Below are 13,311 nucleotides of genomic sequence, written 5' to 3' on the forward strand. Positions count from 1 at the left end.
GAAGTTACAAAGTTTCGAAGCTTCGCAATTTTTCTTGCTAGCATTTGTTCAAAATCTTAATTTCCAAAGTCTCGATCCTACTCAAGTTGTTGTTATTTACAAAACAGAAAGCTTTAAAATCTTGCGGCATCTTTGCGTAGCATAAAAGCAATGGGGCGTTTTAAGCTATGCAATGTATGGAATGTTCTATCAGGCGATACGCAAATATTTCTTCTGACCTCACTAAAGTGAGGTTATACCGCAATAGGCCATTTTACAGTTGTGTCCTCAGTTACTTGGCTTATGAATGCAAGCAAGGCTGGAGGTGACCTTGCTCTGAGAAAAATATATAAACTAGCCCATTACCCAATGAACGGCCGTGCTGTCACGGCCACTATTAGCATCAGTTGTAGTTTTCTGGATAGGATGAGTTTCCCAATCCGTGCCATCATAATCACTTTTTATAGTTACAAGTCTTTGCAGCCAAACAACTTATGTTTCGTGAAAAGCAAACTAGGTTCAAGGCTCGCTTCGAACAAAAACGCTTCAATAACAGGAAAAAGTCAATTTATTCGTAGTAAGTAAAGAGCAACAAGTCGATAATGACTTGTGACAATTTTGAGAAAGTTGACGGCAATAGTTTCGTTTGCATGACAAGTGAGGACAGCACAGGATGTAACTAACTGTTTTCTTCATACATTATTTTTCCTTTATACGTGAGACACTTTGGATTCCTAGTTTAAGAGTGCTAGACTTCCATGAATACAGGGCTCCCGACCGGTAAATCCCATATGTTAAGAGGCAACGTTAATGGGAATGTTTCGCGTAATAATTTTGTCTGCGGAGAAAAATCTTCAACCCCAAAACAAATTTAGTGCAAGAAAATTAAAAGTGAGCTTTACTTTGAGGTTTAGGAAGTTAAAACTCTCTGCATAATTAATTAGCTAAGACCGCCTTATTGACCCACAACGCGCATGCGTATCCGCGAAAAAACCATTTCTTTTTAACTTTTGATTATCGCTAGCTCCCACTGCAGGGATGTTTAAAAACAACGTATTCCAAATTGACCACCAGTATCAAAAACCTTCACACACCTCCCTAAGAAGTCAAGTCATTGAGTAATTATTTGCCACATCCCATATGGATGACGCTGAGTAAACGGAAACATTAATATAGCGCGTCGAAAAAAGGGCTATTGGGATCCCCGATCCCGCATACTAAAGCCGTAGCGAATGGGAGATACCTAGCGGGCCTCCTGACTTGGAACGGCTTGGTGAAATCCGAAGGGTTAGCCACCCCCAGTTTTTTTGCCTTATCTTTAAAAGACTTTAAGAATACCAGTTGCAGCGCCCCTCCAATGTCTCTTCGTTGATACTTTCATTGATGGAAACGTGCCACTTGATGCAGTGGTCACTACCTGTTGATTTGTATGTCTTTTTCGTTTTATTGATGTTTTTATCGGCATATGATTTCTTCTCCAATCTTTCAATTGTTTGGTGCAAGAGATTGTTAGGATAAAATAATTTGTCACTTGAGGTGAAGTATCTCTTGACTCAGCTTTAATTCCAGTACTTTGAGAGTTCGGGTCTGAAGATTGTGACGATTTCTATTGACCTTACCGGAACAATGTATTATATTTCTAGGAAATTTATCCAAGTTTAAAGCAGGCAAACAAAAATACAAAAAAACAAGAACAAAACAAAACAACAACAAATAAACGGCGACCTACCATATAAAAAACTGCGAGCAGAGGGAGTGGAAAAGACGGTTTCCTACTTGTTTACTTTTTATGTGTCTTGCACAGTTTTCTCAGTTCTTCGTTCTACATGATTCCAGACATATGGCAAGGCAGGTTATGTGTTCCTATTTTTTAAGTAAACAGCAATTTAAAAGTTTCGTGAAAAGAGGAAAATCTCAAACGTAAAATTCGTCACATGAGATCTGAAGAAAATATATATATAACTCGCTAACTAGGCATTGAGTTGCAATTAAATTTAGACGGCAATTCTTGCTGTCTATTGACTGTGATAAACGATTTCAACATTTCATTGGATTTACAACAGTCGTCAACTAATTTGGGCATTCTTGAGAGAGCTAGTGATGTGGCCAGCAGATGTCACAAAAGGGCTTCCTTTGTATTCAGCTACACCTTCCTCGGAGGTGCAAAGGTCAGGCTGAAAGAAACAGAGAAAATATAGATACGAGTTACTTGAGAACGATTGCTGTTGTTGAAGTAGATAAATGAGAATTGGAATTGACAAGTTTCGCACAATTTATGTTAGCTCACTGACATTGTTCTACAAGGAAGGTTTTCTAGGAACTTTTCCAGTTAATTTCTCAACGTAGAAGTTAAAATCACTAGTTCGTTGATCGTGACCGCGAAAACATTCCACGTTCTAATCGTACAACTCTTCTTCAACCTCCACTTTTCAACTAAAAGGAAAACAAATTGTTTGGTTTGAAAGGCTGAAAGAATGCAAAGTAAAATCAAACAAACCTTCATTGTTTCAAAAATCTTTTTCTTCGGATTTAGTTGGTCATCTGGAGCTGAATGAGAACAAGACGACAAGAATCATTATTTTATTTAATTCCATATCTCAGCTGGATCACAGTTATTAGAGCGAAGGAATGGTTATGAAGCAAAAAAACACCACCGAGATAATAATAAACCATAAAGGAACAAGGATGGTTAAGGATGGAGGAGTTTAACACGAATTACGGGGAACAAACTTGAAACACTTAGGCTGAACTTTTAAGATGCGCAAACCACGACTCCTTTAAGAAACTGTCACCTGCTTCAACAAAAACAGTGTTATTTTGCTACGAAGAACAATTGTGAGAAGATTAAGATCGGTGTTGTGCTGTCTCACCTCCGGCTGTTTCATGCTCATATCCTTGTACTACCACTCTGTCACCGGGTTTACAGTCTTCCGGTGGACACAGAGGGACAACTTGTCGCTTTCCATCAGAACTATAAAACAGAAACACACGTCTCCATCAGTTTCGTTTGCTTCTACGCTATATCATGATAAAACATGTCCAAAAGGGTTTCGTGCTAAAGAAATCCTTGGCGTCCGAGTTCGCGGCCACCGTTAGCTACTTGCTTTTGTTGCTTTTCTCCATAAAAAGTTTACTGTAAACCATACTGTACTTTGCTTTCTTGGATTATAAGCCTCTGGTTGAAACAAACCATTACTGGCTAAGTCCTCATTGTACATTGTGTAGAATTCAGCGTGTAAATCGGAGTTCATCTTTAAAGTTTTGTCTTAACAATTAATATATTTGATCAAAACGTACACGCCGAATGAATGAAACCAAGATCTACTTTAACTCACCCCGTTACAGATGCTGCCATTAGCATCGCTTCTGACTTGATGCCTAAAATAGACAACAAAATACTGTTTACTACATCAACAGAGGCTAACGGAGGTAACACAAAACATTTAATCATGAATCATCAGACCTACACAGTCTTGGGGTCTACACGTAGTGAAACGATAGGGAGGGAGTTGAGACAGAAGGGAAGCTATCTTGACTAAGAAACAATTTCTGTTGCTCGTGCACTCCTGCTAAAGGTGGGGGAAGGGGCATGGAGCTGGTGTGCTTGGAATGCCAGGGAAGGGACAGTAGTAAGGAATAACAGGTAGTAATGAACAGTCTGCATTCTGGCATTTGACTGGAAACCCCATTAATTGTTGCAGCTAAATTTTGCAGCTACGTTTTTACGTCCACACTACGCTGAAGGAATTTGAAAACGGAGGTTTCACTCTGAAAACGCATCAAATGTTTCACTTTCACACTATGCTGAAGGAGTTTAAAAACGCAACAACCAGCCATTTTGGATTTGTGTTTGAGGAAAGTTCGAACAGGGAAATTATTTGATTATCGTGACGCCACCGTTTTCGAAAATCTCCGTTTTCAAAATGTTTTCCATCCACACGAAAACGAAAAGCCGGCGTTTTCAAATTCCTCCGGTTTGAAGAGCGTTTTCGAAAAGCTCCGTTTTCGTGACGGATTAGTTTGGACGGTAGGCCTAACCGTAAAAATAGAGCTACGTTTTCAAATTTCTCCGGCGTAGTGTGGACAGCGCTGCCAAACACTTTCCATTAAATCTTGTCAACATCTTCTGGTATGTACAATACACACCTCTCATGTTGACAGGTTTCAAGTTACACATCATTACAACAAGCCTGTCTTGAAGTTCATCCAATGGCACAAACTCAGCTAAACCACTCACTACTGTCCTCGGTTCTGAAAAAAAATATGCAAACTATAGTAAATTTTACCCATATAAGTACATGTACTGGTTTATTACAGAGAAGCTTAACATAGATCCAATGAGAATCCTGCATCGTTACGTGGTGAAAAACGTTTAGCCAAGCAGTCGAATACAAAATTTGTATCAATCCAAGCTGTAAGTATAGACATAAGATTTTTTCTGGTCAGACTTTGTTACTGGAAAATCTTCTACAACAACAAGAACAATTTTTAGAAGAAAAATTAGTTTCAGATACCAACGCTTTATATGACTTAATTCATCTTTACGTTGGAAGGCAATTATTTAAATGAACGTTGTAGTGTTAACTACATCACATACTTTCTTCTCCGACGTCAATCTCTTCAACATACAAGGAATCTGCATCGGGATGCTGTAACAGAAAAAAAGAAGAATTACTGAAAATCACTCGGTGCATTTGCAACGGTTCAAAGTACTTTGCCAACATTTTGATTTCTTTCACTTTGAGCGCCGGAGAAGGAAATGGACATGGCTCGGTCACACCCTGCGGAAGCCTACTTGTAGCATCACCAGGCAAGCTTTGACCTGGAATCCTCAAGGGAGGCGAAAGAGATGTCGTCCACGGAACACCTGGAGACGTTCACTAGAGGCAGAGGTCAAGTCCATAGGCAAGAGTTGGTATCCGCTAGAGAGGACTCAGAGAACGATGTACAGGACAGGACGCTATGGAAAGAGACTGTTGATGGCCGATGCTCCTGAGAAGGGGTGAAGGGCGAACAATTCGAGCGCCGCATTTCAGCAGATATGGAACGACTTTCAAGCCTTCTAGTTGGTTATATCTCTGATCATTATATTACTAGAGCTGTACACGCGCTATGATTGGTTAATATTCGGAGCTGAACGTTTCTGTAGCCCAAGGCACTGTCGCAAGCCATATTCTCATGCTACGGCTCCCTCACTTCGACTAATAGGAAATAAGTTTCGATAAATTAAGTCTTAAATGTAATAAAGAGTGCTGGGATAAAATCTTTGCAGCACACTTCAACTGCGATTTACAAAGGAAATCAATTCTCGAGATGATTTTCCCACTGGCAAAATTCAAACGCCTCAACACGCTCACCTTTTTTGCTGCCAGTATTTTTCCAATTCTCAAGTCTAATCTTGACGGATCAACGGCTCTCTCAGCTACAGCTGCTGCGCCTCCTTTGCCACCCTCTAGAAGACAAAAATAGCAGATCATCAAAACCTTCCTTGCTTGAAACTTCAGTTCAAACTCGACAATCCATCTGTTTACTGCATCTACTCGCAGCAAGGATAGAAAGTATCTTACAACTTTCTGATTGGTTCCGTTTAATTTGACCAATCAAAATGATGCGTGGGCGGAAATGACGCGGTAACAACATACACTGTAAGGATAGTTTGAATCAGCTCTACACACATGCCCACGAGAATGCCAGACATTTTAAAATGCCTATGAACTACACACTTACTTGCTTTCTTGGGCTCAGGATAGGCAAGTTTTGTTAACTTCTGCAGTTCTGGAGTTTGGAACTTCTTTCTTATGGGTTCAAGAAGCTTTGGAGAAAAAAGAAAGTTACTGATTTCTGCAGTTCTAGCTTTGCACCTCAGTACACATATTGTATCATTGGATTTTGACGCGGTACAGTTAATCACATTGTACACGATGATTGTGATTTTCGTTAGCTTGTGGGTGAAAGCCCAGCTCAGTGTGTGCCTATTCAGATGAAAGCTATTGACCAGCACTTTCACGTGGTATTGTTTTTTGCAGAAAGTGGGTCCGATTTTCAAATCTGTGGATGATGACAGCTACTGAGTGCTCTCAGCACTTTCACATGGTGTTGTTTACTACGCTGATTGCTCTAACTTGAATTGCGCAAATCACCCAAGCGTATGACCTCTACTAAGTCGTTCATTTTTCGTTTCTTTCCAACATAGAAGTGTCAGGCCTAGTTCACACTGGCCACATAACCGCATAAGAAGGACGTTGTGTCGTCATGTTTGCAGTGTGAACATCCTGACGTAATGGCATAATGGCAACATAACAGCATGAACTTAAAAAGACAAACTGAACTTTTCCTTATGTATAAATTTATGTCGATGTTCACACTGCGACATAAGCCACTATGTCGTTTGTGTCGTTATGTCGCTAGTATGAACTAGGCCTTTATAATATTTTCAGTTTTGAACTTTGCAAACTTAGAAGGCACAGGAAAAACTAAAACATGCACAAACATACCTCGTTTATGAAGTTTGCAACTCCGTTTTTCAGATCCAGTGGATGAAGTTCCTGATGAGCCAAAAGAATTACAGATCACTGACGCTGTATATAACCAAGAGTGATCAGAATCTTATTTCCTCTTACATCAACAGAACATTTACACACAGACAGGTCATAAGAATGCAGAAACTCTCCATACAAGTATCACCACATTGATATAACTATCAAAATGAGGAGAAAATATGTTGTGATCAGCTTTAGTTCAACTCTGTCACCTTTTTGGCAAATGTCTGCTCAAGAGATGCATAGTCCTTAAAAGATATTCTCCCGCCATTTTCTTCTGCTCTTTCGATTACAAATTCTACAACAGAGGAAGATAAAAATTAAATTTTTCATTGCATAAATTGTTTACTCTCTGCAAGAAGACAAACAGAGCTACTGTAGAACTCCGTTAATCCAGTCACCAGTGCACCACAGAAATCTGGCTGTATTAATGGGGTAGCCCACTGTGTATTAAATGACTGACTGAGCTTTTGTTCGGGCCAGAATAAAGAATAAAGAGGTTGCAACATCAAGGTGGCTGTAATAACAGAGTGACCATATGAAGGGTTTCCACTGTAGTACGAAGTTAGACAATGTAGATTTTTTGTGCATATAAACATGTTTGCAATGGTCTGACTCTTACTAACCTGTTTGATGTCTAGTTTCCAAAACTGAGAAAATAACAAACTTCGCAAAAGCGAGAATTCCGTTTTCCTCAATATTTCCTTCTTCACAGAATGCCTGTTGACAACAAAACAAAACAAAACAACACCAACAACATTAAGCAATCTACTGAATGGGAAACCACATGTAGTAAGATGTGCAAGTACAGTACTCAGATTTAAGCCAGGAATTAGACATTGATGATGACTGGTGGGGTGGGGAATTTCATCACCACATGGGAGGACTTGGGAATGTAAGTGCCATATGGAAGGGGTGGGAGGGGTACCTAATTTGGATGTGTTGCATAAATTCCACAACGTGTATCAGCTTGCTGCTTGTTATCCTTGACCAAAATTAAAGGTTGAGTGATACTACATCACGATTTCAGTTACTGGGTACACAAAATGACTTCAAAAGCCTTGCACAGTAAGTCAAATCAGCGTGAAATGAACATATTTAACACTTAGTCAGTTAACAGTTAGCTGATCACTTTTAATACAAACATAAAAATCTCCTTGTGGCAGGATTGATGCAACAGTACGGGATAATGATCTACGACATGTTTTCACATGATTCAGAACTGACCTTATTCAACTTTTTCTTAACAGCAGAAGCACCATCCAAAAGATCTATTTTTGAATCCTTGAGCAACCAAAACAAAAGTACATTAGGTTCAACAGTTCAGCACCTAACTGGGCCAAGTATGGCCAGGCTTAATCATTTCAGTTTGCCATTACTTTGAAAAACACTTTTAAATCGAATCCTTTTTGTGCTCAATACCCAGGCAAAATACGTGCCTCTATGTGGAGGCACAGTGGCCTCATGGTTATTGCACTTGACTCTGGATCGAGCTGTCCAGGTTCAAGCATTGGCCAGGGACATTGTGTTGTGTTCTTGACCCAGACAATTTACTCTCACAGTGCCTCTCTCCAACCTGGTGTATAAATGGGGGTAACCAGGGCTAACCTTGTGATGGACTACATGTACATTGATCAGTACATCTACATTCATGTACATCAGTTTCCCACTGGCTGTGTGAACAACTTATTACATGATCAACTTGACTAAGACTTCTCAGTCACAAGCCTTTGAGTCCTGAACTAGGAGTGTGTGTGAATATACTGTAAGTCTGCATACGAACCAAGTGGCCCATCAGGCAGGTGCTTATCTCCGGTTTCTGTAGCAAGAAGTGACTAGGAGTATTTCTACTTCCACCCTAAATCAGATACTAGACCATCGCAGGGTTACCTCCCAGCATTAAATTCACTGGTATCCATTTATACACCTGGGTGGAAAGAGGCATTGTGAGAGTGAAGTGTCTTGCACAAGAACACAACACATTGTCCCTGGCCTGGGCTTGAACCTGGACCGTTCAATCTGGATGTGAACACACTAGCCATGAGGCCACTGTGTCTCCCTGTACATATCTAAACTTGAATACTGTAGACAAGCTGATAATCAGTTCTACAGTACTGCTCTGCTATGTTCATCATAACAGCTCACCTCATCTGATGCACTCATCTTTGTGCCTGTAAGACCTGGAACTAAGAATCATTAACGTTCATATTCAGCAACACTCTTCAGTGGCGGAAAGGTTAGAAATGTCAAAGACTGCACAGATGTCTTGAAAACAATACATTCATTGGTAACTCACCCATGGGATTCATAAGATGGATTCTCTTGGCATAACCTAGGGAAGGCAGGTACTGAAGAATATTTGGTGTTAGGGGAAAAACATCAGTTGTCTTCTTACACAACTTTCAAGATGATTGGGAGGAGGTGGAAGATCAGAGGGGTTGAAGCAAGCCAAGGTAGTACTTTTTGTAACATTGTCATGTTTTAACCCTATTCAAGGCTGTAGCTACCTGAAGCACTGGCCTCATTTTATTTTTGAAAAGCACATACACTGTACAATGTACGGTCATTTGTTATTTTTTGAAATTGTGTATGTTAAGCAGTATCATTGCTAGAGACCCACCAGCAGATAATTGGGGCAGGATGAAGTAAACCAAAAATCTAACCTTTTCAGCAAAAGTGAATATTTTGCGCTGATCTACTCCTCCAAACTGTGCGTCTACCTTGAGGTATTCCTCATCAAGGGCCTACAATACAAGTGATTATTAGCAGCTGGTAAATTCCTGCCGGCCTCATTCCCTACGTGTTTACTGCTTTTAGGTAGGTACTAATCAATGGCCATTCAGATCTCTTGGATAAAGCCTGCCTTATGTATTAAGTCTTTTGTTATACAAACTGACTTTGTTGGGTGATCTGTTACATGGTTGCCCCAGACATCATTTTTCAAAATTCCCTGACTTTTCCCTGATAAAAATAGCATTTCCCTGACCAAAAAAATACAAAATTTCAGATCTGGTAGCAGCTTCTAGTGTGAACTTACAGCCATCCTTTCTACTTGTTCATTGAGATGGATAAGTTTTCAACAAATTTTCTTTCTTCATTAAGGAAAAATATCGTTAAGATCACAGTGACCCCAAATGTTTCTTCCAGGTACATATTAAATCAGCTGTGTCAAATTATTTCAATTTTCCCTGTAGTGACTTTTCTTCAAAATGTCAATTTTTCCTCACTCAAAATAAAATTCCCTGACTTTTCCCTGACCTTGAAGAATTTTTTTCCCTAACCATATTTCCTGACCTGTGGCAACCCTGTGCTAATGAGAATCATGAACATGTTTTCCTGTGTTTGTGTTTGACTACCAAAGTAAATGTGAAAACCTTTAAACGAGTTTAGTTCTAAACACAAACAAGTTTACGCCAAGTTTAAAACACATTCAATAGTTTGGGCATCTCTGAGCAGTACTGAAGCTAGCTACATGTCCTCGTTACACTTCTACAACACTCTAGAACTAATTAAGTACGAAGTAAATGCATAATAAAGTACTAACCTGCAAGCCTGGGTACAAAAGACCACTAAGAAGAGGATGCTGAACTTGCTTAACAACCTCAGCTCCCGCTTTCTTGGCATCATGCTAATGATGAATAATAGTGTACATACAATAATTTTTAATATATTTTCCTGTACTTTGGTATAACCTGCAATTGGTGTACTAATTTTCTCATGGTAGTGGGAGGAAGGAAAAATCAGCCCTCAGCTCATAGCATTATGACAGCTTTTAATAAAGGTTGAAATCCAAGGAAGATTCAAGTCCAGATTCACTTAACACATGACTTTGCAGGTATTTAAACCTTAATTTGGGAGCAGCAGATAACCCATCTAATAACTGTATACAGGACATTCCTTATTTTCCCTCTATCCCACTGCCACGAAAACTATAGGATGCCTGAATACCCAATACCCAAGTATATATTTTAATTGCTTGTGGTCTCCTAGTTGACTCTTGAAGTAGAAACTCAAGGGCACTCAAATTATGCCTTTTATATTGGTAATTTATGGACTGTATGTAGGTTAAACTTCAAAGAGCAACAAGAAAAATTTGCAACAACCAATTAGTTGAACCATCAAACAAATAAGTTTCTGATGCATATCAGGTTAGGTTGGCCAACATCGGCACAAATTACCTCAGTAGCCACTGTAGTCATTTTGAATATATCCAAAACATAGTCTCTGGGGGAATAAAAAGAAACAGTACGAGAAAAAAGGTTGTTACCAAAAGGGTTGTTCAAATCAAATTCTTTGATAACAGGACTGACACTCAACAAACATGCTGAAATAACAGCTACACCAAACTTGACAATAACTGTAGTAATCAATTATTGGTAAAACATCTAGAAAATGAAGATGAACATGCTTTATATAATTTAAGTTACTTGTTCAGCTGATAATCTGTTCCTCGGACAAACTTCAATTTACCCAGGGGTACATCTATTGATTCCAGCATTGCCTGTCCAACAGAATAAAACAAGTCAAGCTAAATAAAGCATGGCTGCTGCAAAAGTAACAACTTTTGATTGAAAAGGGGAAATCTACTAACGGCAGCTGTAAATCTGTACTTCTATCAATTATTATATCATTTGTATTTATATTAATTATCACTGATCTCTCAAAATCAGCTAGATCTATCCTTAATAGAGTCACAATGTTTTTACTTTAGAAACAATGTTTAGGGAAACAATTTAAATAATCCCTCTGGATCATTCATCATATGATTGTAAGTTTTGTTTCCCAAGGAAGTTCTCCAAGTATTGATGCTAGTTGTACTGGACATTAACAGCACAAAAACATAAAGTTGGAGATTTATTGAGAATTATTGGCTGAGAGATTAGCTGCAGGCTACTCTGCAGAAACAACAAGCATTATCACTGGATACAGTTTTTTCCTTCCTTTCCATTGGCTGAGAGCCCACCATGTGACCTGAAAATAACCGCCTAAAAATAATGGTCTGCTCATGTGTAATACTGTCTAAATGTGTTTTGCTGCAAATAATGTGCAATTATAATGCTCTTGTGTGAAAAATGGCAGATCACTTCCTTGAGCCGTCAGAGAGTGATTTACATATGGAAAACAAACTTCAGTTGGTGATTGAATGATAATATGATTCTTATTGAACTCACAAACTATTGTGATTTGATAGTGTCGTACAGATCAATTATTTGCCTCAGCCTTTGGCTTCAGCAAATAATTGATCTGCTTGCCACTGAAAAATCACAATATTTTGCTCACCCTCATCCAGTAATAATTGTTAACAATAATATTACTTGTATTTATGACCGACCTTGATCACTTCCTCATAATATTTGACTCTGTGAGCTAAAAGGTCCCAAGGAGCTTTCAGATTATCCAGATAGGCATGAAGGTCAGCTAGCAAAACTGTCACCTAAAGAAATACACCGTTACTGTCAGTAGTAATTTTCTTACTACAGACTTGACCAGAACATGGTGTACAAAGTAACTCTTACTACAGTGCTGCAACATGTATTCATGAAAGGGTAAGTGTTCATTGTTTCTTCAAGAAAATAAAGGCAAAAGAATCTGTTGTGTCACATTTAACTATATATTGCACTTATAATAACGGTAAAATTGACCCAGTAGGGCCTAGAGCATCATGCTCCATTAACTGCGCTTTAAAGACTTGCTCCAAGGCTTTATTTTTTGACAGATGTTTGTGGAATAGATCATGCAGCAGAATATGTCAAGACAACCTCCACGAGTGTTAAAATCATCCTGAATTAGTGAAAGGGATTTTTTGACATCTTGGGTGCACTCAGGCAAACTTACGAGTCCAAGAGAACAGAAATGATCAGAAATTAAAACTAAAATTCGTATACTCCACACCTCATGTTACAACAAGGGGTTTATTTTATATACATACCTCACAATCTGCTTTCAAAAAGTCAGCAATTTTTGTCATTGGCACAAAGTAGGCAACATGTGGTCTCCCTGTGGTTGCTGTACCCCAGTACAAAGAGAGATGTTTTTCCTGAAGTATTGCTCTCAAACGATCTTCACCAATCACTTCCTGTAAGATGGCATTATCTAATTAGCAGTACCCAGCCAATTAATAAGCTTTTAAAAAGATTCTGAACAAATTTGTAAGTAATTAACAAATCATTCAGGTGCCATAACAGTTTAGTAATTAAATCAAAATGGATGACGCTTCAACCAGTAATTAAGGCACAAATTTTACAGTTAAGTAAAAATTTAAGTTTGGCCCAACTACAGAACAAAAGAAATGTAAGCTTATGTGACGTCACAAGATATAAAAGGGCCGGGGTATAACTAATTTCAACCATCAAACACTACATTTTTATATATAAGCATAAAAAATAGTTCAAGGATTGACCTCGTAAGTACGCTGATTTAAACTGAAAGTGTCAAGTCCTCACCTGTAAATTTCTTGTGATCAAATTGAATTTGTCGTCGGCAGAAGACGATGCATTCGAAGCCATATTTCCGGTATCCTTTCGATAGAGTCTTACAGCACTGTTTATTGGTTGAATCAAGCCAAACTTGCTAAAGCGTTGCCTTGAGATAAACAGCCGCTGTAGCATAGAACTCGACAACAAGAGATGGTGTACTTTTCACCCCACCTTGCACGTGTATTACAAGTTTTATACACTTTTCTCACGCAATAGCCACACAAAACATGGACATCACTTAGAAGCCTGGCCTTTTCTAGAAGAATCTTGGGCCTGGGGAGAATTAACTCCTAATGCCTGGCTATTTCTGAATAAAA

The 13,311-nt window shown here is 38.8% G+C and overlaps 1 protein-coding gene across 1 annotated transcript; it reads right to left on the bottom strand.

Annotated features, from left to right (window-relative positions):
- Positions 1-595: 595 nt before the first annotated feature.
- LOC145480922 (tyrosine--tRNA ligase, cytoplasmic-like) lies at positions 596-13,235 on the bottom strand. The gene is made up of 21 exons (XM_081459265.1): positions 12,962-13,235; positions 12,448-12,594; positions 11,851-11,952; positions 10,946-11,019; positions 10,697-10,742; positions 10,063-10,146; positions 9,182-9,262; positions 8,815-8,866; positions 8,664-8,704; positions 7,746-7,802; positions 7,145-7,238; positions 6,731-6,816; positions 6,474-6,524; positions 5,707-5,791; positions 5,337-5,431; positions 4,577-4,628; positions 4,126-4,230; positions 3,315-3,357; positions 2,850-2,950; positions 2,477-2,526; positions 596-2,153 (listed from the first exon to the last, which is right to left on the bottom strand). The coding sequence occupies exons 1-21, from the start codon at positions 13,124-13,126 to the stop codon at positions 2,046-2,048; spliced, it is 1,719 nt and encodes a 572-aa protein (XP_081315391.1). The 5' UTR covers positions 13,127-13,235; the 3' UTR covers positions 596-2,045.
- Between the last annotated feature and the right edge of the window lie 76 nt (positions 13,236-13,311).

This window comes from Orbicella franksi, chromosome 3 (genome assembly GCF_964199315.1).
Source record: "Orbicella franksi chromosome 3, jaOrbFran1.1, whole genome shotgun sequence".
Lineage (NCBI taxonomy): Eukaryota > Metazoa > Cnidaria > Anthozoa > Scleractinia > Merulinidae > Orbicella > Orbicella franksi.

Excerpts from the sequence above, each read along its gene's own strand:
- LOC145480922 (XM_081459265.1), bottom strand. The coding sequence starts at position 13,126 with ATGCTACAGCGGCTGTTTATCTCAAGGCAACGCTTTAGCAAGTTTGGC. Across the intron at positions 8,705-8,814 it reads CCATCTTATGAATCCCATGG|TTCCAGGTCTTACAGGCACA; the intron begins GTGAGTTACCAA and ends AATGATTCTTAG. Across the intron at positions 5,432-5,706 it reads TCCTGAGCCCAAGAAAGCAA|AGGGTGGCAAAGGAGGCGCA; the intron begins GTAAGTGTGTAG and ends TTTGTCTTCTAG.